Genomic DNA, 26367 nt, shown 5'->3' with positions numbered 1-26367 from the left:
AGACAAGCTGACAAAAACATATTAAAGGAATGTGCTAATTTTAAGTAGCAATGAAAGTGTTATTTGTGGCAAAACAAGAAAGAACATTATACCCAGGAAATTACATTATTCATGTGCACAGAAATGGAGTGTGACAATAATGTTGCTCTGCCAAGTTTTAGCAAAACCTAAAAATGATTACATAAAAGGTTTTAAAAGTTGCACTTATTTCATCTCAATCAACAGCTAGATAATGACTGACACTGTGACACTGTAATATTTCATAAGAGAGCAAACAAATGCAAAATGCATAATTATTTTGAAAGCCCACTGATCATGATACAAAACTATCTGCAGTGTAGGATAGGTTTTTAGAAAAGCAAACAACTAATAATGATGGAACACATTTTAGGTTATAAAATGATCAAATGATGATAAAAACACATGCTCACACATAAATCATCAACACTATTAAAAAAAACAATTTGCAGCAAATATTATTCATCACGACCACAAAATCAAAATAAATTTTGTGGTCCAGTTAATTTTTCTTCAGTTATGATTTGTGATGCCATATATTTCATAAAGCATTAAAACAAAAACTGAAATGATAATTAACCAAAAAAGTCATCATTATCAAGTTTCATGTAATAAAGTATTGTTTATAGTTTTTATAACCATTCACCTCAAAATGGATGAACGTGTCATTTCAATGATTACAACAACAGTTTACTAAAATGAATTTGGAAATACAAATTTACTGAAGCGAAACGAAAGGAAACAAATGATGAAAAGAAAAGAACTAAGAAAAGTTGATGGTACCCTATTGTACAATATCTTGTTTTATGGATATGGTATCTGTTTCTGACTGAAATGGAATGCTATTCTTGATGCTATATACAGGACAATAACAAATTCTTTTACATCCTTGCCTTCCACAGTTAGTAAGTTTTCAAAGATTATAATTCATTCCATTGTGAAAGACCTTTGATTTGATGCCTACAAGGCCATGCGTTTATGATATTCCATATTCGTTTAACCCTCTGCCCTGCCTATCCCAAAGTACTCTGGCCAAGAAAGTGTTATAACATACATGACATGCCTTGGTTATTTAAGAATTTAAGAACTCTACCAAAAGGAAAATAAAAAATTAACTGAAAAAAGATGCATTTTTGACTGTACAACCTTGCTTGGAGGCCTTGAAAGACTTGGGTTGGGAGGACCAGGAGTATCCTGAAATTCTGAATATTACAGTCAATCTACATCCAAATGTGAAGTCATTTACTGAGTTTGAAAGCCATATCATAACAGAAAAAAATATTGCAGTTACAAAAGATCTCCAAAGCCTATGACATTATGGTTCAATGAGGCAATTAAAATCCATACCATGAAACAAACAGCAATTTTCACATCAAAGACATGATGAGCTATCACAATAATAAATCATCAAGCGGATGAATTCCTATAAACCAATTATCAGAAGTTACTCTATTCCCCCAACCCCATCCTGAATTACTAATCATAATGTTTGTCTCAAATTATGCTCAAATCATGTTCTATAAGGATGAAAATGATGACATTTGCTTTATTAAATCCTTTTTGTGTGCATGCATTTAATCTTTTGCATCCCATATAAGTCAGTAGTGCAAAAGACATCAATAAATGTAGTTATCCCTTTGTCCTTCAAATACTTCCAACAGTGGACAGTTAGTAGGTATAAAATACCACCATAAATGAAAAATCCCAAGTTTCAATCAATCCAGAAAGTTCATTTAACTTTTTTAAATGAATATTTTAAAAAAATTCAGCATTAAACTTGCTTTGCACTTGATATCTGCATGGTGGAGCTATTTTCAGAAACAGTAATTTTGTTTTAACACCACTTAGCATTGATGAAACTTTCCTTGTCATGGCAGGTTTGGCGATTCTGGCTGTGATATCTGAGACATTAGTTTGTGGCATTTCTTTATTCAAGATATCAGCTTGACATTTATGAATTCAGGGTTCATTTGCCTTATAAGTATGCCTATTCTATCATCATGAGATCCATAGCTAACAAAAACAATGGCCAGACAGTACAATTTACAGTAATGGCAGTAGTGGGGGAAGAGGAGTAATGATGAACTTGAAATTACCATAGAACAATCATCAGAATATTATTGTTCATAAACCTTCAATAATTGATTCCTAGATTTCATTCTGATCTCTCCCAGGCATGTTATCATATTTTTTGATCCCATTATCCGCTCTGACTTCTCTCCCTTACTGCAGGGACCTTAAGGCAAATTGTAACATGTTATATGCATGGTACACTTTAAGCAACGTTTAATAAAATATTATGTAGTAATTAAAAAAATCAGAAGTTAACCGATTTCAGTTGCTTAAAACAAATTTTCAAACACATTTTGTCTATAATAAAAGTCTTGTTTATCAAGAGGTGCAAGTGGGCCTGATATTCTCACCTGGCTTACATAACTTAATGTAACAGTCAACCATTTCACTCAGTAGGCTTATGCTGTATTGTAAGAACAGATACTATATGAGCAATGCCCCAAACATTTTATTATGTTGATTTGACATATATGGTCATTTCCTTTAAGAAAATAAAGGCATAACTAATATGCACTGTTTCTTGCTTATAATCAAAGTCATCCAGATTTTAATGAAAATAAACCAAATCGATATAAAATATGGCTTAAAAAGTGGTAACAAGATCAGGCTTATTTTTGAAACTGCCCAACAGTTTGTCACAAGCCCATATTCCAACTGTTAATAAAAAGTAGATTTGTGGCATTTTGAGCCATGCATGAAAATAAGCCTAGTGAATTACATGCAAGATCACCTCATAAATATCCATGGCTCTTCATCTTTATAAATGGATGATGCTCTTTATTAACTCATTTTAGATCTTAATGATGTAAACATATATTTCAAGTTTAACCAAAATCAAATCAGAAACCTTGCCTCAGTTTAACCAAAATCAAATCAGAAACCTTGCCTCAGGAGTGGTTATAAGGTCAGCCAATCAGTTTCAAGATTAATTCATTAACATGTTTGGATTTTATTCATCAATGAACCCATTTATGATCTTGATGATATATGCCCACATTTCAAGTTTGATCAAAATTTGATGGGACATGTAGCTTTCTAAGGGATCACACACTAAGCCAACCAGAGGCAAGGTCACCCAATTAGTATGTGTGGATCTTGCTGGTTTATGAATTTGTCTGAGACCTTAATGATATAAGGATATATTCCAAGTTTCACCAAATTTCAGAGAAATGTGGCATCCAGAGTGTGACCAAGTTCAGCCAATCAAATGAAAAATCACATCATGAATAGGCATAACCAATGTTAGTGAACTTTTAAAACACCTTAATAATATAAACAATTATCTTAGTTTGGTAACAAATTTAACCAATTGGATGCAAGATAAATACTTTAATGTGCATGGATCGCACTGTTGAACTTGTCCGAGTTTTTGATGATATAAACCCGTATTCCAAGTCTGATTGAATATGGATAAGAAAGATGGATTCCAGCTTTATAACAAGCAATCACTGGTAGACAGATTCACCAATTCACAGCAAATGGCACAGTATGGCGACATAGTAAGCTCACTTGCCTTAGACATAGTGTGCTAATAGTCTGAACCAAAATGGAAATGAATTGCATAACCAAGAGAAGATAATTAATTTTAGGTAAATCTGACCTTTAACTCTGTCCTGGGGATCACTGATGTAAAAGAAATTAATAAACCTTACTGCAAATCAACACCCTATAAGGACGTCACTTGCCAAGTATGCATTTATGAGAAATGTGGCAGACATGGATGGATGGACAAATATACACATGTACAGACAATGAAAATCGATATAAAAGCGGATATCATTATAAGACTTGCACAGTTTTATGGAATGTTCCAAACAACATTCCTCTTTAAAGCCATGTATAAAGTAGACACAAGACTGTGATATATAACTATTGAGTCACATCTAACACAGTACTAACTTACTATGACTCCAAAAGGGTAATAAATAATCACAGTGAATTGCTAACAAACTAATTTGCTTCAATCAAATTTCACTATCTTCCCTGCCTATTGCTTGATAAACGTGGATTGGCTACTTCCAAGACAGTATTTCGATCCTCAAGTTTCACTGCAAACACTTCAGATACTGTGGATTTGCCTGAATCCAGTCTTGCAAACTTCATTCTAGCTGGGATTCAAGCTGAATATCTTGTTCTTCAGATAGGTCTTCATCTGAAAACGAACAACACCATAGTTAAAATACTCCTTAAATCACAACATATATCATGTTAACTGCAAGACCATCTTACTGCACAAATTTTCCAAAACTGTGCTAACTCCTTCTTTAAAAAATCTCTAGCACTGATGATATATCATTTTCATTTTTCAAGTGAAAAGTTTGAAATGTTATTAGCATTTCCATGGCATTAAATTACAAAAATTAATAAGTTAATTTATTTAACTCTATTAATTCAATCAAACTAAAAATTCTGTCCAATACTTTCTTGAACTTTGTGGACAACAATGTTTTGTTTGCAATGCAATAAAAAATGTCAACTTGTTTAGGCTACCTCACTTCTCAAAAATGTCCTCTCTCAAAAGAACTTAAATATACATCACATTTAAAGTCCCACTGCTGCTATTACCTGCAAAAAGTTGTATATGCCAAATCATCTGATTAATATTGAATCTTCAAAGATATTGGTTCTAAACATTGTTGGGTTTCATTACAACCAGATAATATTGGCATTTCATCACATTATGAGCCATGTAATTTCTCCCTTGAACCGAGAAATCTTGCCATTTATCATGTGTACAAAATTAATCCAGTGTTGATCAGTGATATCCATGGGTGAACCAATTTCATTCAAAAGATGGAACACAAGATTTGATGACATCACTATGGTAAACATAAGAAACTAACACCACGCTATGTCAGATTGTCTTAAGCCCAAGTTTACCCTTCAAAGCATTTCAGTGCACCAGCTGATCACCATTATTCACTCAAGTCTTATATCTAATGCACACTTTTCTCCTCAAATCTGCTTAAAAAAGGTGGGTCTGCCTCTCTTCATTCCCTCATGAATCAATCTGTGTACCACATGTGAATGCTGTTATTAGATTAGTCATTAAACAGAATTCGTTGAATGTATGACATCACTACTTTTGGAACAATCCCCCCAAAAAACAGAATTACAAGGTACTTTGTTGACTGAATTAAGGGTTGGCACCTCTTAATTCTTAACTGAATATCTGAACATTGTTGTTGTTGTTGTAGGATTTATCACCATTTTTCAGCACAAGATAGGCTATACATGGTGGCCCAGTATTAATGGTGGAGGAAGAGCCCAGGAAAACCCTGGAAAGAACCACTGACCCATGAGATGCTACTGGCAAGCTTTCTCAAAATCCACATTGGCAAAACCCGAGACTCAAACCCACGCAGACAGAAGTGAGATGGCAAGATCTGTAACAGCAAGTGCTTTAAACCACTCAGCTGATCGGGGCCCTTGAATATCTGAATAAATCTAACAGCTTGATTATTTCAAAGAACGACACTGATAAAGAATTTGGATAACGTTCAATTTTATCTGAGATGTGAAGTTACTGGTACTTTGTAGACTGTATGATGGGATCTCTTTAACAAGATGGCAGGTTCTGAAACACACTTTGTAAAATACATTTTTATACTGGATTACAAAGATGTCATCCAAAATCAGTACAAAAACATATCTGGATGAAGTGTAGGTTAACACTGGGACTACCAGCTACTAGGAGAATGATAATGGATGCAGTATTATACGTAACTGTCAACCAACATATTGTGATGAAATTATATGCTACTGAGGGTGATAAAAGTCCAAAAATCATGTCTGAGTGAGAAAATGCAAGACTGACCTTAACGTTGACTACAAAATGGAAATCACAGAATTTGGCAGTATACGTATGTGAAATAAAGGATTGACAGATGAACAAAAAAAACTGTAAGCCATCATAAAACTGAAGAATACTGTACATAAAAAGATAAAATGAAGGTGCTGATGTGCTATGTGTACCGTGATGAGATTGCAGACTAAATAATATATAGAACATCAAGCAGTGCAAACTGAACACGACATTTCCCTTGAATTTTTGGACTTGCAAGTATCTTGTAAACTTGAGCTTGCATGAGCTGAATTTGGGTGTTGGGCAAGTTGGATTTTTAAACCCTGATTACAGAAATGTAAATTTTAAAATTGATGGTAATGACCTAAATTTTATCATGTGAAAGGTTGTTTTCTGGAACTATTTCTTTGTCATTTCTAACACCAGTTATAAGTTACAAATACACAAGTCTGCTCTCCTACTGGTAAGTGTTTTTAGTATCGAAAAGTGACAGTAAAGCACTTGTATTGATCACAACAAACGGAAAACAAACTTTTGGCAGAAAGTATTGATTTTCAATTACATCAGTGAACTCTGTAATATTCTTGACCAACATTCTTTTCATCAAAGAAAAACACTGATCATCACTGAATCAGCACTCGTCCATTCAGGCACGTGATGTGAAATTTTCTCAACTGTAGCAAATTTTAATTTGCCATTTCGAGTTGGGCAAGTGAATTTTCAATCCCTGAATTGATGATGACTAATTGTAAACCTGTCATACAATTAATTTATTGGCAGCAGATGGAATACAAGTTTCTGATTCCCATATTACATTCATAACCATTGCTGAACACAAGTAATCTCTACTGATCAATTTGCAGAATAATATGTAAAATCCCTGATGACTTAATAATAATAATAATAATAATAATAATAATAATAATGCTTTATTTATAGAGGGTGACTCATTAGTCAAGGACTATTCTCCCTTGAGGCCCTCTTAAGGAGAGTATAACAATGCACATTAAATGAAGATGGCAATAATTACTGTTTATTTTAACATGTTTAGTGTTAAAATACTAAATTCCATTATCTGTTAGAAACACATACATGCTCATGATATCTTTTCTTAAATACTCTAATATTTTCAGCAGATTTTACATGTAGTGGAAGCTTATTCCACAGAACTGTACCAGAGTATTGAAAACTCTTTTTAAATTGCTCTGTTCTTGGTTTTGGTATTAGAAGGTTTCCATGTGATATTGATCTCAACTGGTATTGTGCTGAAAAAGGCCTGAATAAGTCTTGAAGATACTCTGGTGCAGTTCCATGTAGACATTTATATAAAAGAACTGCCTTGTGAAAATCTATCCTGTCATATATTGTGAACCATTTGAGTTCTGTAAATAATGCTTTTGAGGGATGATCAACAGATGCATCTAAAATTACACGTGCTGCTCGTTTCTGAAGTTTATAAATCCTGTCAAGCTCAGATTTGGCACAGTTTCCCCATACATTAGAACAATAATCCATTGTTGGAAGAATATATGACTTGTAGTATAGACTGCGAGTTTCCATAGGTAAATATTTCTTGATTCTGCTGAGAAGGGCAATTTTGGATGACAGTGTTTTACAAAGCTTATCAATATGGTCATTCCATAATAAATTATTATCTACAGACACACCTACAAGCCTTTCATGTTTGACATTTTCTAATGGATGATTATTTATTGCAAGAGACAGTTTTGGGTTCCCTGATTTGTGTAGCTTTTGTGATGTCCCTAAAATCATACATTTTGTTTTACCTTCATTAATTATCATCCTATTTTGTTGTGCCCAGTTTTGGACTCTGATAAGGTCTGAGTTTAATTTCATTTGGATAACTTCAGTATCAGAACTAGATGTATACAAAGTTGCATCATCTGCAAACAAATCTGTGTTTGTGGATTCATTATTTAATGGTAGATCATTGATATAGATAAGGAAGAGGAGAGGGCCCAAAACTGAGCCTTGAGGGACTCCTGAATGAATAGTGCGAGTTTGAGAGCTAATATTACCAATGCTTACTTGTTGAGACCTTTGGTTTAGGTATGATCTAAACCAGTTTAAAGAAGGATTGTCAAATCTGTAACAGTTCAACTTTTGCAGCAGAATTTCATGATCAACAAGATCAAAGGCTTTCTTGAAGTCAAGGAAAACAATCCCAGTCATATGTCCATTATCCATTTCCTTCAGCCAAAGATCAATTAATTTGGTAAGTTCTGTTTGGCATGAGTGGTACTTTCTAAATCCTGATTGAGCTTAATGAAATAGAGAGTATGTTTCGAAAAATTTATAGACTTGAATGGCTACATGCTTTTCAAATAGTTTTGACAATACAGGTAGAATTGATATTGATCTGTAATTTCCTGGATCCTCCTTTTCTCCTTTCTTAAAGATAGGTGTAACCTTTGCACATTTCAGTGTTCTGAGCAATATTACAGACAAATCCCAAATCAGCTGACATAAAGGACTAAACTAACAGTAAAACATTTCCATATGTATTGAATCTAATTTTCCATGAGAATGGCACTGAATTATATATGGTCATATAACGTCAATACTGCTTATGATCCTTCTATAGTGGTACATGTTTAAAGTGCATGAAAAACTATAAAAAAAACTGATCCCTCTATAGTGGTACATGTTTAAAGTGCATGAAAAACTATACAAAAACTGATGGGCAGAGAGACAAGAATAACACTATTTTCCTACTACAGTCATACCTCTGTGAAGGTCATGTTGTTTTCAATGGTTGATTACTGGATCTGGCCTTCTTCACATTATACAACCACTTTATAATCCTTGCATTTCTCTCAACCACTGATGTTTGTGTCAAACTCCTTTCCATCAGATCTGTTTCACTCTCTCCAGGAGCAATGTCAATTTCATTTTTAGACAGTCCACTACACAGGCTATTGGCTTCTCGAGACCCTAGTGAACTCAAACTATCAAGAAAGTCTATATCTTTAGTTTTAGAATCATGGAACTTAAACACTGGATCGAGCACTGTTCTATCAAGTCCCATTTCATTGAAAAATCTTTCAATTTCTGTGCTGGTCCTTGAAAGGCGCGAACTAAGATCTGAGAAATCTGAACTTGTCCTTGAATGTCGACAACTACTCAGATCTGAGTGAGACCTGTGAAGGTGTTTTTTCCTTCGAGAAATCAACAATTCAGAATCCTGCTCTGGTTTGGAAACTGGGGATGGGTTTCTCTCTGCTAGAACTCCCACAGAGGTACTGAGAGTTGAGTAATTCATAGGCTTTAAAAACACATCACTAGCAGACAACCTTTTGAAATCCAGCTTATCATCTGCACAGGAGGTCACAGTGAGGAACTTCTCCCCCTTCCCTGTGGATGAAGGGGGGCTCTTGTCCTTACTCATGGCCAAGCCTGAACTGGCCCCTGTTGAGGTAGCAGAATGTCGTCTGCTTGCACTGCTACTACTGTTACAAGGGGTCAGTGCACCAGTTTTATTTGCACTTGAAGTACTGCCTGCTTTATCTGCTGTTTCAGACATATTGATTTTTGGTGAGTCAGTTGAAGAATAGGTTGCTCTCCTAGCTATTGAACTTTGTTTCCTGATGTCCTGACAACATTTGTTAGGGTGGCTTGGATTTGCCAAAACCAAATCTCCGAGGCACTCTGTTCCATGATTATTATGGTGTCGTAACACATCGTATTCTGACTTAGGTCGACCGGGTGATTTTCTACCACTTCCTTCCCTGAAAATATAAAAAAATAAATAAATCACTGCAACTTTGCAAACTCTACCATGCACATATAGTGGTCATATGCTTATAAACTGTTATGTCCTAAAGTTACATTAATGCTGGAACCTAATCAGAAAGAGTTAGATATGAAATGGATATATAAGGGAAACATTAAGTACCAGGGTTTTCTGAGTGAAATTAGATTGCAATTAACACAAAAAAAGGATTTATCAAATAGAATAGAAAATGAGGTATAAGCAAGTTTACTTAGCTAACAGAATGTAAGATTTCACTATGCAGGCTTATGTAGTATTGTAAGAATGTAACTGCATGTCCAAATCATCAATATCATGTCAAATTTTCATATTTTCCTTATAAACTTATTTCCAAAGATAAATACATTACATGATCTTGATGATGTAAACCTCTTTACCGAGTTTATTGAAACATGTTAAGATATATTCTCAAGATCTAGAAAGATAACAAACTCAACCAGTGAAATATAAGATCATATTATAAAGGATCAATCTATACAGTCACTCTGTTCATTACACAACCGACCTTGGCAATATGAATTCAAAAAAGCACCAGAAAAACTAAACACTGCAATGAATTCTAACTGTTCATACTTCCAAGATTACATCATGGTAATTGCTAATAGATAAAAATATATAATACAATGCAATTCCAATAAACAATTAAATTTATGTTAGTTTCTAAAACTTTACCAAAAACATAACGAAGTTGATAATATGCCTTATGCAAGAGCTCTATGGCATAATCCTACATTCCAAATTTGACAACCCTTGAAGAGGCGGACCCTCTACTAGCTGAAAAGAAGGAATGCAGGATTTGACAATTTCTTAACTGATGAGTGTTGAATAACAATAACAAGATTTTCAAAAATTAGATTGTATGAATGTCCAATTGGCACCATCTTCATCTAGGATCCACAAAATATATGAAGTCTTCTAGTGGAAACCCCATGTTGATATGCCTTTCCATTTAGAAGTAACAAGAACAAGATTTTTAAGATGGCTGCCATGGTGGCTTTATAACACTGAATATCAGATTGGCCATCAACTCAACATCATAATAATTCTTTTCATGAAAGCATAACAATGGTACGACCACTCATCTTGAAGTCTGGTTTGGTTTTGGTGCTTTAAGCCACAGCGACACAAATAGGTTATTTAGTGCCAAGGCAACATGAGTGAAGTGACTTGCTCATGGACACACCATAGTAGCTGACCCAGGCTGGTCCACTGGTAGGGTTTGAACCTGCACCCTTTCGGTCATGAGTCTGAACTTGTTTAAGATCTTCATAACACAGAAACATTACCTCCAGAGTGGTCCCAAGCAAACATTGACAATACAGATGATACACACGGTACAATTCCGAAAGCTCAGTTGATTTTATAGCGAGGTCAGCTAAAAATACTGAAAACAAGATGGATGGACAGACAGTTGGAAAACTCTTGCAACTGATATGTCATGCAGGAAAGACAAGAAGGAATGGCTGTACTTGTATTTTATAATGTCAGCAATAGCAGATCTAGATCTGGCCACCACTGTAGTAACAGGCCAATTGACAATAGAACTACACCTCCTCCCCCCCAACACTCTTTGTAATCTACTTGTTCCATTGATGAGAAAACATGGTAGATGATGATGAAAGTTTGATAGTGGTGATGATGTCACTGATGATTCTGTACATGATAGCACTGGGGAAGTGATATTGGTATCAGACTGAGAACACACACACACATTCTTGTATTTGGTGGATATCGAGGACTTAAGTAAGTCAGTGCAATGAGGACATTTGTTCTGGCGATCTTAGTGCGAAAAGAAATACAGTTTGAGGCAGTAAATTAATAGCAAATGGTGATGTATCAAGGAGGGAACTGTATTATCAATTCTAAGGAATATGAAATTTAACAATGCAAGTGAGGACGCACATGTTTACACAAATATTCTGTATAATCCATGCAAACTAAGGACACACATAATTATTGACCACAACATGGAAACTGTAGACAATGTGACGTCATGGCCAGCTGTGACTAACATTATCTTGCGAAATGATTTTGTTGTTGCTGTGGGGTTTAATGCCATTTTTCAGCACATGATAGGCTATGCATGGCAGCCAGTATTAATGGTGGAGGAGGAACCCGGAAAAACCCTGGGAAGAACCATCGACCCACGAGAAGCTACTGGCAAGCTTTCTCACATACCCACACTGGCTAAATCCTAGACTCGAACTCATGCAGACAGAGGTGAGATGGCATAACGGAGAGCACTTTAGACCACCCGGCCACTTGGGGCCCCTCTTGCGAAATGAAAATGAAGAGAAACATTATTCGACTAAGAGGGTTGGTGCACTCAGATGTAATTGTGGTTCATTTTTTTCATCTCAGAAATATCTTTAACCATTTCCAGAATAAAAGGCTGATCATATTATGATTATCCCATCTATAATTAAAGCATCAGCCTTTAAGTGTTATTTCATACAACAATGTGGCAGGCTGGTGATTCCATACTGTTCACAGATGTGTTTAGACAGAAGCACAATACTGGGGTTGTTAATATGCTCATGTATGAAAACATGTATTGTTATATTGTACATGTGCATAAATTGATAATATCAAGAACAATTTATATATGACATGAACCTATTCTACTAAATCTTAAAACCATCATATAATTCATGAAATCTGAAACTGATTTTACTTGTTAGTATTATGACTGAATTTGAATTAATTCTTCCACAATAGTTAATATGTTAACTTTGACTTAAGAATTTAATGAACACTTTTACACTGATCGTCTGTACTATTCTTTAATGAAAGAAAACAAAGATTTTCAAAAATCATGAAGGCTATTTGGTGTATCTTAATCAAAGAAGATATCTTTAAACATGTATAATCAAATATCAATAAAAAGGATAAACATACTTGTTGACAAAATAGAGACTGCAAACATAATGGACAAGGATGACATATTTACACAGACAAAAGAAACATTAATACAAACTAATTATTGAGAAAACATGAAGAATGGGGACATTTATAAATCAAGGACAAAGAGAACACATCTAGTCTAAATGAAAACAAGGGACTCACACTACTAACAAATTCACAGAGACTAAGGACACACACTATTTGACAAAATACAGAGACCAGGGACATTGGTACATTATTACCAACAAGGACATGTTTGCACATCTAGTCCAGTCTTAACAATCAATACGACTGCTCAGGTGGCCAAGTAGTTAGAGCATCCGCCTCAGATGTGAGAGGATGTGGGTTCGAACCCAGGCTGAGTCATAAAAAAGACATAAAAAATGGTACTAACAGCTGCCTCACTAGGCGCTCAGCATTAAGAGGTTAGTGTTAGGACTGACTGGCCTTGTGTCAGAATAATGTGACTGGGTGTGACATGTATGCAGCATGATGCCCCAGTGCATGACATCACTATAAACTGCTACACTGCAGATATTGTAGTGATATGACTGAAAGATTGTTAAAACTATGTTAAACTCAAATCCAAATCACATGCAGGTATAGGTAACTGTAACTTCCATGAGGGTTTTGCCTACAACTGTTCTTTAGGGCAATTACATTATTATTTGAATATATATCTTGTTGTTATTGACTGACTGATCAATTTAACTAATTGCCTGCAATTAGACTTTAATGCAACATAACACACTTCAGACTAATCCACTGCCTTGGAGATCATACTGTAATAAATTTGGTTATTGTGCCTCGTTTTAAAGACTTCTTAGATTAGGGACTCGGCAGATACCGTTTACATCACCATGGTGGCAAATGTGATGCACCTGTACTGGCAAAATGTGCCTTGAAACCATGAATTGACTGGCCTATGGTGGTGTAGTTAAAATAGTTCCCTGTGTTAGGGGATAGTTGTCTAGTTTCTACGGCATGAACTGCTGACGGTATGGAAAGTTGATGAAGAGAAACCATGCAAATGTACAGTTGATAGATATTTAGCAAGTTGTGAGATATGTGGTCTTGCACTGATTAGCAAAAAATTTATGTATAGAATGGACACGTCAGGCTCTTTTAATTTGAAATTGAAGTTGTATTGAAGTATTTGGAAATTTGGGGTAAACTTATGACTTCCAGCGGAATCATGCCAGGGTTTGACACCACTTGGTCAAGTAAATACCCCTGGCTCCTGGCTTGTAACAATACTGTTTAGCTGAATTTGAGCATTTATGGCAGGAATCTTGCCTTATCGGCAATGATTATTTGCCTATTGACAAAATAGAGTAATATCTTCGTTGCATAACACGCTTACAAATCTTCTCTCTCTCTGGCATGTTTAGATGTAATGTTGAAAATAAGAATGAATGTTTGTGTTTGTTACTTATATCTGATTTAATTTATAATTACTTTAATTTTATTGTTTGTTTGTCAGAGTTAATTTTTTTTATTCTATTACATGTTATTATAATATAACCTTGTTTACATGATTTGGAAAATTTTTCCAGAAAATAGTTTTACCTTGACTGTTCATTTGTAAACACTTAAAGCTGACCTAGTTCCCAACCTCAACTCAAAATTAATAACAGCCACGTGAACAAGTTCTTGTTTTAATTTTTTTTATTGTGGGAATAATAAGGGTGAGATCAAGGCTGCATTGGATATGTGACCCTTGACTTGTAAATAGTTTTTGTGAAGTAAACACCTTTTTTGTATAGAGCAAAATGATTGTTTTTTGTCAGGGCCATGTTGAGAGTATGTGATGCAAACATGATCATGTGACCCTCAGACATATACCTATTCTGCATCTCAAAATTACTGTATAACCATTGTTTCTGAGAAATAATCTCAGTCTGGGCTTATAACACTTGATGTCAAGTTGTTTCCTTCTGTTGTAGCCAGTTTTCGAGTTATATGTTAATTTTTCTTCAGATTATTTGGATTCTAAAAGATTAATTTGTTTCTCTGGAAATACTTGAGTGCTCATACAGAATTCTTGAAAAAAGACATTTCTTAAAAATTTTATCTGGATTTCCAACAAAGGATTGCTATTTCTTGTGTATCTACAAGGAACTGTGTAGACTAAAGCATTGTACAGGATACAGCATACATTATTGCCTTCCATCTTGGATTTTCATTGGGACTCAAACTTGAATTCATCAGAATATTTCATTACTAGGACTTTTAAAAAAAATGTGTGGATTATTCTTGGATTATTTTTGGATTTGATTCTTAAAACCATAAGTTCATTGTTTTTCATTTCCACAGTATTTTTCCAGAGAGATAAATTAAAATATTTTTCAAAGCTCATTGTTTTCACTCTTTATTGTGTTACTGTTTACTCAAGCCTAAACACGTAACATAAGATGTTAAACATATTGTGTATTTCATGGAGACTGTATTTTTATAGTCACTTTGGCTGAATAAATCAGTGTTTTATTTCAACCTCAACACAAAGAACTATATACTAAAAACAGCAATAACAACAACTTTTCTATTTTAACTGAAATGAAACCTCCTAAATAGTTATAAAGTTCAGTAATTCCAGAAGTGAAGTACAGAGTTCTATGAAAGTACATGTATGTATAGAGTTAGCAGATGGGATAATTTTCTAATACCTTTTTACAAACAGTTTATCCTGTTTTTATTGTTTAGGCACCATGAATGAACAAGAATATACTTTAGTGGTACAATTAAAACTCTCATGGTTCACTTTCCAAATCACTTAGTTTATATATTTGCCAATTCAAGGTATCTCGTAAAGGTGTCTTGCATTGCTGATTGGAAGTTTTAAGCAGTTTTTTTCCTGCGTCGCCTTTTGTGTAAAACATACTGAAAAAGACTAAATGAGTAAGAATATTACAGTTTAATGCAGCTCTAAATAAATGTTATTTTAAGTTATATATGCAAGTTGGTCCAGTAGAACATCTGAGCGTTTTGGCTGTTGTTAAAAACCTTATTTAAATTTGGGAAAACAATATAGATTCATACCTTGTGTTTACATTTTGTGTGTTGTTTTAGGAAGACTTTGTTCACAACAGTAACTAAGGATACAAATATAATTAATGATATGTTAATCAAAGTTATCCAATCCCCAAATGAAGCAAGTATATACATTTAAAAGAACAGTGAATGCATTCAACAGTTTATGATTGTTTGCATGTGTAGTTGCAGGTTTTAAGAGTGCGATAATGAAAAACATATTGCTGTAATTAAATTTTTCATTCTGGGGCTGATTATCACGATGATAAATATTTGATCTCTATATAATATGTTTATCTTTCTATATATTTACTGAAGTTCTGAGCGTATAACTTCCAAATTCAGTTAGTGATAATTCGAGCTCACCTTTTCACTTGATTTACATCTGTTCTCTCCTGTTTGAATAATGAATAGGCAAATGATGAAATAGGATGGATATAGCTCATTTAATAATCATAAAATAAATTTTGCATATCAAGGATGTCTTTTCAATATCTTTACATGTGTAAAATCTCGCTGCAAACAGGATGTTTTGAGTTTATAGATGGGTCAGTTAATTAGGCAATTTCAGTCAACTCTACAATCAATTCATGTGTATTTCCAATAGCATTTTATGTACTTCTTTCGTACATGTCGTAGATTTATTTGCCTGTATTAGATATCTATGGTATGAATGTATCGTGCGTTTCCTCAACACAATTGCCGTACATACATGAAATATTAATAAAAAAATACCAGGGACTGTTATATGCAATAGCGTTTCTTATAGTTTAGCTATGTAGTTGGTATTTGATGCTTGGCTCTAAAGGGAGAGAATATGTTTTTGCAACATGTAATTTGATAGCGGAGATCTCTCTACAAGTTTTCCACCGGGCAGTTGAGGACATGGATTATTATTTAGCTCCTAATTAGATTCCCATGAAATTCATAAAAATGAAAGAGGTCCTTCTCTCTTCCCAAACAAGTATTTGATTCTAATCTAGGATCACTATGAATAAAGAAAATCAATTATTAAAATCCCAATGGTCAACTTCTGTTCTGGAACCTATTTTCATGGATTTTAGACAGAATGGCTAACACACCATTATGAAACTAATTGTCACAAAAAGAGATGTATTATGTCAAGCACAGCTGATTACCTCTGACACCTATTTTCATTTTCATTTAAAAAGGAATGCTTATGTTTATGTTTAATACTGACTTTTTGACACTGAAAAATGTCAAAAAATCTCTTTACCAAAAATATACCGACAAAAGCTGCACAGATCTTTTGTGTTGTAGCAATAGCCTTATGTTGCTACAGTGTATAATTAAGAATCAAAACCAAATGTTCAAAATATAAGTGATCAAAGCAATTTTATGTATGTATTAGGAAGAGAAAGCTTACATTAATACTTTATTTTATTACCAATTCAATAAAATTATCCTTATATTGATCAATGATCACAAAATTAAGTACTTTTATATGATTTACAAGAGAGAAAAAGATAGTACATTAGCTGTAAGGCATACAGCAAGTGATGCACTTGTGTATTCTGTATAGTATGGTTTTGTTACTGAACAAATTGAGGATATCAATTATTGTACATTCATTGTGAAGATGATAAACTGACAGGCAACAGTTTCTTATTTTATATTATATTGGCCTCAAAACTGAAGGGAAGAAAATAAAAATTAAAAAAATATTCAGATGATTACAAATTTATCTGTTCCAGTGTGCACCCCCTTAATCCCACCATTATTTCATCAACATCATCATGGTCACTTAACCAATTAGAAGTCATCCCAAAAATATCTGAATCTGAAATACTTTGAAAAAATATTCTGTTTAGATGTAAAGAAGTAAAAATAACCTATTATATCCACTGTATCAGTTGAAAAAAAATTCTTGTAAAACAAAAATACATACAGGATTGAAAGAAAATCTGAAATTCCCTCTCCCCAAAATTAAACATAAAACCAAGCCTTGAGTACAAGTGTACCAATTGTTTAATGTTCAACTGACTAATGAAACAAGGAAATAAGCAGGTCTGATAAATGTCAAAATGCTTTTCTTGTGCATTGATTGAGAATCCATTAAAAGGAATCTATAAACACTTGTGCATGCATGGACACACCCTTAGACATGACATCAAGCTTTTGGGCAACTCATCTATATTTATTTAATGGAACACCATACTCAAGGATCAATATAATTTATACTCTACTTTGGGCTGGCAATCAGACTATTCATTTATTGTTTAATCTGAAATAATGCAGCAACTATGGTGGAGAATTTTACCCAGTGCTTACAGGATTTCAGATTGCATGTGTACACACCCACAGATCTACGCACATATACAGATCAATTTGAAAAATAAAAACAGAAACAAAATGTATAAGACATCAAAAATACAACCAATGAACAGCAACAAATGGATATTCTCTCTCCCCCTCTCTCTCTCTCACACACACACACACACACACACACATGATACGCAAAAGTGAAAATGTTGGACAAACAATGACAGCGGCTAATAATATAGCATGTGTAAGAAAATACAAAACAATGATATGGAACTGCATTTTTATTGCTGCTTTTATCTTACAGCCTTCAACAATGGAAACTGACAGAACAAAAGATATAAATATAATGAAGCAATTGATATGATTCTCTGTTTTGATTTAGTTTACATTGAAGACAGTTTTAATTCATGTTTTTAGAACATTTTGAAGAGTTAATCTACATGTATCATTTCCAAATAATAAAGTTGTGTATTATTTTAGTGATAATACACTTGTACACACAAGATGTTTTAAAACTGATGACAATGTAGAAATGTTTATCATTTAGTAAATAACATGCCATTCTGAAATATTCATGAATCATTTTACTTTTAGATAGAATATCAAAATAAAATCTATTGGTGATGCAACTTTTGTCTTTCTTTAGAGAAATTTCCACAGTTTTGGAATCATTGTTTCCTTTATATTTTTATTGGCAACCACATCACTGCCATATTAGGTAGTTTGTGTCCCAGCATCACAAACTGGGGTTGCTCTATACATAATGGCCTCTTCTGGTATCTACAAAACGAATCAGAAGACATAAGTAAATATGTTACAGTTGAATTTTGAATGTGTGAGATTTATAAGTTTGTTTACTTGTGTATTTATTTTTACTCTTAAAAAGAAATATCTGAATAAAGGTTCCTACATATTAAATAAGCTGCCATTTGAACATTAACATTGCCTTACTATGTAATATATAAAGTGAAAATTTTGGTAATACATAAATTATGCCCCATGGGTCTCACTACTAGTTTATTTTTTGTATATAAACATCTTTGTACAGTTTTGTATACTGGTATCAAACCTGTAGTAATCTACCATTATTTAGACACCTGCAAGGATAACATTTGAAAATTTATTGTTAAAATATTTTTCTTCTTCTTCTGTTATCTAAGTTGATGGTGGAACCCTAAGTACCCCCCCCACCCCCCTTCCACTGAGCAGGCCTGTATATAATTCTGAAGTATACAAATGAGTTAGGAGGCAGGACTCCACACACACACACACACATTATATATATATATATATATATATATATATATATATATATATATATATATATATATATATATATATATATATATATATATATATAACTGGTCTATTCTAAACTATGCAATAAAGTTACTCAGTTCAATAAATCTTAAGTGTGCTTTTTTATTTTTGTTGTGTGTGTGTGTGCGTGTATATATATAAATATATATATATATATATATATATATATATATATATATATATATATATATATATATATATATATATATTGTCTTTAAAGTTTGAGCTCTTGTGTACTTTTTTTATTTATTTATTTATCTAGACTCCCCTCTGTTTCATTCTTGGATCCGCCCCTCCATCACGGAACTGAAAGACTTTGCATTACTAACATATCTATTGATTAAAATCATCCCCCCAGCCCCAATGTTAATCGAACATGTTTTAGTTTCTAAATAGATGTAAATGACAAACCTGATTTGGTGTAAGTGTTGGTGGGATAGGGTCTGGATGATCTGTCGTTGGTCTATTCTACCTAAGAAATGTTTACTGCAGATACATGTCCAACTTTTGACTTTGTCAGTAGTAAAAGTTCCCCATCCACAAGCATGCACCTAACGCCCGTGCTTCTTCAGATTCTTTTTGGTTTTGAAAATGGAATCCAAAATACACTCGTCATAAGTTCACGATCTGAATATCTACTATCTCTGTTACAAAGTCCAAAGCAAAAATGTCTTGAAGCACCGCAATTTTTTTGCTTTTCAGGGATAGATGCAATCTCTTCAGTGTGTTCAGCCATTTATATTGTAGAACAAAATCAGTTTATTTGTCCTACATTCTGCAGCTGAGTCTGCGAGTTGTAAATAGACACACTACTTTTAGCAATTAACAGTGTCTGTCGATCTCTGCTATAGAGGCTTACACAATCCCCTAATACTACAGCTGATAAAGCTTGGCCTAAAACTGATGAACACATGAGAAAGTCATGACCTAAAACTGATGCACACATGAGAAAGTCATGACCTAAAACTGATGCACACATGAGAAAGTCATGACCTAAAACTGATGCACACAAGTCTCATGACAATTGCTTGTGCCTATTAAGGTTTGCATAGCCATGTATTTTTTGCAGCTGAGTGAAGACCTTATGAAAAATGTCAAAATTAATCTTTTTCAATTCAATTTACATGAGACACCATCCCTTTATGGATTAGGAACCCACTATTTCAGTTTTAGGAGTCTGGGAGATGCAGTTACTCAGTTGGTAAAGCATCAGATTGGTAATCTTAGGGTCACAGGTGCAATAACTTCCCTAGTCAAAGTGCCACTGAAAAAGACACTTATCCATTTCCTCAGCATAATATAGCCATCGATGTATATGAAGTGCAGATAACACCCACCCATCCACCTACTCCCACCATTTTTTGAAAACATTCATTTAGCAATGTTTTCTATGTGGAATGAGATTCTGAAAAGATGATGAGAATTGTATTTTACAAGGAAGTTTAAAGCTATTAGTATGGCAGTAATTCTGCAGCAAAATTTAGGTTTTATCCAGTAACCAACTCTAGATAGCGCTATCGTGGCATCTTGTAATGCATACAATAACTATTCCATAGTCAGATTTATACAGCTTTTCTAACTGATCCAAGTTTAGCTCACTGAATTACAAATGGAACCATCAGACCCAGAACTCATTTAAATTAATCCAGCATGAATGTAATGTTTTATACCAACATTAATTAAATAATGCAAATTAATTAATAAGAAATTCATGTCTTATATCACCATATGCCATATGAAGCATTAGGATATATTAATATTCTGTTAGAGCCTTTTAATTTTACCTCAAACTCATTTATATCTGAAATTATAAGGTAAGAAAATTTGTTTTTATTTCACCAGTTTAAGATGTTGATTCTTTACAGGCACAAGTCAAATATTGATTCAAACAAGGTTCCAATAGCTCAGATGTGGGTGAGTATATTATTAGGCTTTGCCAATTACAGTAAAATCTCTATTATTCAAACTTTATTATCCAAATCTTTTAAATACCTAACTAGTACAGTTTCATTTATTGTATTCAACATGATATCACTCATACTCATATACAAGTTAGATTTGACTGCATAAAGTGCTCAAGATCTGGGTTTTAGAATAGAGTTTGTCAGGAATAATCAGTAGTACAAACAATACAGACCCTGATCTGCTGATGCATTATGGGACGGTAGATCAGGGTCTTTGTCGCATGTTGATGGACCAGACTATAAGGCGAGTATATACGGTACATCCACATACTTCATAAATTATTAGCCCTCTTTCTACTCAAAGCTCATCTAAAAATATAAATTTTATAAATTTTTAAGTACTCGTGTCTTGATCTGGGTAAGTGGTTGTAAAAATTAGTTTCAAACATGATTTTCTTGTAACCTACCACCAAGTATGCCTAAAGACTTTGTGAGTTAAATCAGCTCCAAAAACTAAAAACAGATCTTACATGAATTAAAATGCGTGTGATCATATTTCGAAAGAAAATGAATGTCCAAAGAGAAGAGTTATCACTACATGTGGATTTGGATTTTCTTTTAAACATAGCTTTAATAATTTTCATTCATATTTACGATGTCTGCAGTGTGGCAGTTTATAGTGATGTTTACCACTAGGGCATCATGCCGCAGACATGTAGCATGATGTCCCACCCAGTCACATTATCCTGACATGAAGCTGACAAGTCCTAGCACTAACCTTTTAATGCTGAGCATCTATCGAGGTAGCTGTTAGTACCATTTTTATATGTCTTTGGTATGACTCTGTTGAGGTTCAAACCCATGACCTCCCACATCTGAGGCAGATGCTCTAACCAACAGGCCACCAGAGCAGTCTATCACTACACATAAAGGAAATCTAGACTGTTATAGTCTATGTGCAATGATTTGGACAAATTGTTTATGACATCGTCAGGATGCATTACGATGAGCTAGCCTCAGGAAATTCACATATATAGTATTAGGTCAATAAAGAACTCATTTAGTCAAGGTCACTTAAAGTGAAATTATAAATTAAAAAAGTAGCAATAACAAAATTTTCAAGATGGCTGTACCATTTTTATTTAGGAGAACTTGGGATGCATGAGTGTGTAAAATATCATGCCAGTAGTTAAGGAGGAGTAGCAACAGCAAACTTGTGCTAAGAAACATATGGAGATGAAAGCTAACATACAAAAGGCCATCTCATAAGATTTCCTGGTTTATGACTAATGGAGTCAAAAAACAATCCTTTGTGCATTAGAACAAAGTTCTTCTTCTTAGGATCCATAACTAAATTCTACAAGGGGCTGGGGGCATTATGCCAGTTATGAACAACACAGATCCAGATCTGCTGTCTCATGATGTGCCAATGCAGCAGGTTCTGAGTTCATGTCCATCTGAGATTATCAGGTAGTACAGCTACAATGTATGTTGTTTATTATACATTGTAATTTATCATTAGAATCAGTTACCATATGTCTTAACAGTGGGAAAAAATTCAAATAAATGTTTTCTTCATGTTCTTAACTCACACTCATTAAAATGATACACATTAATATATCAGCCGAGTTGGATGATGCCATAATGAAAAAAGTAGGATGACACCATAATGTTATTAACTGCATCCTTATCAATTAAATATCTACTTAACTATGATATACATGGGGAAATATGGTAAAGTTACCATGTTTGACAACATCAGAGCATATAATAACACAACAAACAGCAAAAGCCATAATCTACTGGCACATTATGAACAACCAGTTCTGGGTCTATACTATCTGCAGTTGGATGCAGGATATAGATGTAGGAAAATTAAATATTTACCATATATCCTCTCTTATAAATCAGGTCCAAATGCAAAGATGCTACCAGATCAAAGTCTACACTGCTCTGCTGATTGCTCTTAACAAACTGCAGCAACCCAGATCTGTAGGTGCATAAAGGTGAAGGCAGATCTGGGTCTATGCAGTTTGCAGTTGAATCTCATTTAAAAGCAACTAGAAACAGTATGTCTTTTTTTATTATATGAACGTTCCTTATGACTGCTATTAACTGTAAATCTGCATGGAAAAAAAATAGCTTGCCTCTCAGCAGTCAAGAAATGATAGTTTTAAGGATATCCACAGAACAATACTCAGAAATGTCAAGATGGGAAAGATGTTTTACATTAAGTTGCCTGAAAATTATTGTTTACAACCCATAAGACCTGTATCTGTATTCTGGCATTACTAAGTATGGTCTCTGTTAAACGTTGGACCAACTGAAACAGCGTAGACCTTGATCTGTCATAATATAATGTGCCTGCAGATCAGGTTCTATGTTGTTTGTTCTACTAATTAATTCTAAGAAAATGCACAGACCCTGATTTGATGGCACATTATGCGACAACAGATCTAGGTCTATGCAGCTGCTGTGGGATCTGACTTGTAAATATTCAAGGTACTAAAACTTTTATTTTTGTTCCTGGCTTTGAACAAAAACATCATTGCAAGTTTAATTTGTCAAAAACAAACCTACTGATGAAAAAACTAATCCCCATTTTAACTCGGTGGTAACAATCTTTTGTCTATTCATCTGCAACACAATATCAATTAAAATAAATTGACTGGTAACAGTATTTCTCAGCAATTTAAGTGCAATTATCAATATTCATATGAAAATTTGGTTTAACAAGGTGAAAATATTTGATTATACGTGCTATGAGACTGAAGAAAATACATAGGTGACAGACGTAAAAGGATGTGACAAAATAACAGTCCAGATTTGATCTGATCTTTCATATAAACACTGAGTTTTCATGGGGTAAAACAGATATGATTCGGACATGGAGGGAACACCAAGAAAACATCTGGCCCCAAATATGGGTAACTATTTTTTATAGCAACTGACTGTGTCAAGTGATCACTTCTTACAGACTCAGCAGTGAAATTGCCCATGGAAAGATTTGAAATTCATGATCTCCTGGTGCCAATCCCAGTTGTGCCAATCACTAGGCCATGATGCCTTTTAAAATATGACAGATTACAGTACATGAATTTGAAGATGAAGCAATCTGAACCCAAAAGCTGCCAGAGATGCATGCTAACCACTAAGCCATAATCTGAGTATTAGGTGTAGTTTAAAAAATGATAATTCGTATTTACTTGTTTGATCAACATGCCTATTGCATGTTTTCTAAAGAGACATATGCAGTTTGCCCAGCAACCCTTTGCAAAAAGTAGAGATAAAGTAGGGCTACTTTTTTATGACAAAATTCCCTGACTGAAGCTCTACTGGCCTAAAAAAGAATCTCCGAGAATTCAAGATAAGAACATTTCTTCCTGTTTGATGCTGTGTGTTGAAGCCATTTCTAACACCCTTCATCAATAACAATTCGGGGCCCCGAGTGGCCAAGTGGTCTAAAGTGATCTCCGTTACGGATCACTGCCATCTCACCTCTGTCTGCGTGGGTTCGAGTCTAGGATTCGGCCAATGTGGGTATGTGAGAAAGTTTGCTAGTAGCTTCTCATGGGTCGGTGGTTCTTCCTGGGGTTTTCCCCGGTTCTTCCTCCACCATTAATACTGGCCGACATGCATTGCCTATCGTGTGCTGAAAAATGGCGTTAAACCCAACAACAACAACAATAACAATTCTCTCAAAAATCAGTCTAACTGGCTGAATCGGAGCTAATTTCTCGAGTACTTTGATATTTTGCATCACTATAATTTTAGCATCATTCAGCAAGTTCAATAACACCCACATATTTATGTCAAGCAATTTTCCCAATTAGGTCACTGGCAATGTAGTATATTAAATAAATAGGTTCCTACCATTGTAAGTAATACTTTCATAAAATTAGTTGGGTTTCTTTGGTTTGTTTTAAACATTACAATTTTTATTCCAATGAGATGAGTCAGAAGAGTCAACATATATGCAAGCACTGACTTTGTTCATCAAGTAGACACGGAAATTAGTACAACTAACTATAAGACCAGGGACTGGATGTCAAGCCCACCATCAATGCACTTAGGTAAAATGTGTCACCTGGATCGCAAGGTCAAAGAGTTGAGTGAGCATGTCACAGAATGAATTGTGAGTCTCAGCTTCATAAAATATTTCATCTTATGTATAAACATAGTCCATCATGGGGTATCATAAATATGAAAAATTTTTAAGAAAATCTTAATGAAATTTCCTCTTACAATGCCTTTGATGCCAAGGTTAAAGGACTGAGTAAGCAACATCACCTAATTAATTTTCAAAGCTTCATAATGATTAATCCAATGTAAGAATAAAATACATCAAGGGGTTTAGGAAATATAAGCAAATGTAAAAGTATCAACCAAAACCATAATACAACTTTTCTTAGACAGTGACCTGCATCCAAAGGGTAAGCAAGTGTGTTGTGGAAAGAACTGTCATTGCTTTATAATGATTCATCATATTTATACAGGAATCCATCAAATGGACATATAGGCTAATTATAATAAGAGTGACCAGCATATTATAAGACTGCCCATATAACAGTCCTCTATGTAAGCACCAGCAGAACATTGTTGCCCCTGGATATATACTGACCTATAGTTCTCAATGACCTCAATCTTTGGTCAAGGTATACAGTCATGAACTATATTTAATTTGCAGAACCATTATTTTCTTATTAGACTTACCAACACTGACATTTTGACCCCTCAATCTATTGGTTTCATTACTACCATAAGTGCAAGCCATCTACATAGTTTGGTCAAGGAACTTACTTCAAAACAAAAGTTGTTCTGTAAAACCCATTTTCCTCTGAGTCACAATGACCCTGACCTTTGACCTTTTAACTCTAATCAATAGACCTCTTCTATACCTTAAGGCTTCTTTCTTACCCCAAGTGCAACCTATCAACAAAGTTTGGTAACTGGAACCCAAGTTTTTGTGCAGTAAAAATTTTTAAATTTCAGTTGCAGTAACATTGACCTTTAATCTTTTGACCCCAAATCAACAGGAATATTCCTTACCACAATGGCAAGTTATCCAGTGAGTTTGGTAACTGTAGATGGAGGATACCCTGAGTTATTGCAGAAACCACTCTCCTTCTTCAGTGGCAGTGACTTGACCTGTGACCTTACCACAAAATTGATAAGATTCTTTGTAACCACAAGTACAAACTAGGTCTGGTAACAGTAAATATCGAAGAACACAG

The 26367-nt window shown here is 34.1% G+C and overlaps 1 protein-coding gene and 1 long non-coding RNA gene across 2 annotated transcripts in view; both read right to left on the bottom strand.

The window, feature by feature from the left end:
- Positions 1–251: 251 nt before the first annotated feature.
- The window catches only part of LOC149808015 (uncharacterized), a 111783-nt gene continuing 85667 nt past the window's right edge, over positions 252–26367 (bottom strand). The window contains exons 4-5 of the mRNA XM_089972536.1: positions 8644–9645; positions 252–4243 (exon numbers count right to left, since the gene is read on the bottom strand). Coding sequence (XP_089828662.1) covers positions 8655–9645 — 991 coding nt within the window. The 3' untranslated portion in view covers positions 252–4243; positions 8644–8654. The remainder of the gene's footprint in view (positions 4244–8643; positions 9646–26367) is intronic.
- On the bottom strand, positions 18178–20522 carry LOC149808016 (uncharacterized). The gene is made up of 2 exons (XR_016423858.1): positions 19641–20522; positions 18178–18689 (listed from the first exon to the last, which is right to left on the bottom strand). It is a non-coding gene; the product is annotated as an uncharacterized LOC149808016 (long non-coding RNA).

The sequence above is a fragment of the Sinohyriopsis cumingii genome, chromosome 1, assembly GCF_028554795.1.
Source record: "Sinohyriopsis cumingii isolate HCF-2022 chromosome 1, ASM2855479v2, whole genome shotgun sequence".
NCBI lineage: Eukaryota > Metazoa > Mollusca > Bivalvia > Unionida > Unionidae > Sinohyriopsis > Sinohyriopsis cumingii.
This window is presented reverse-complemented; position numbering and strand designations above follow the sequence as displayed.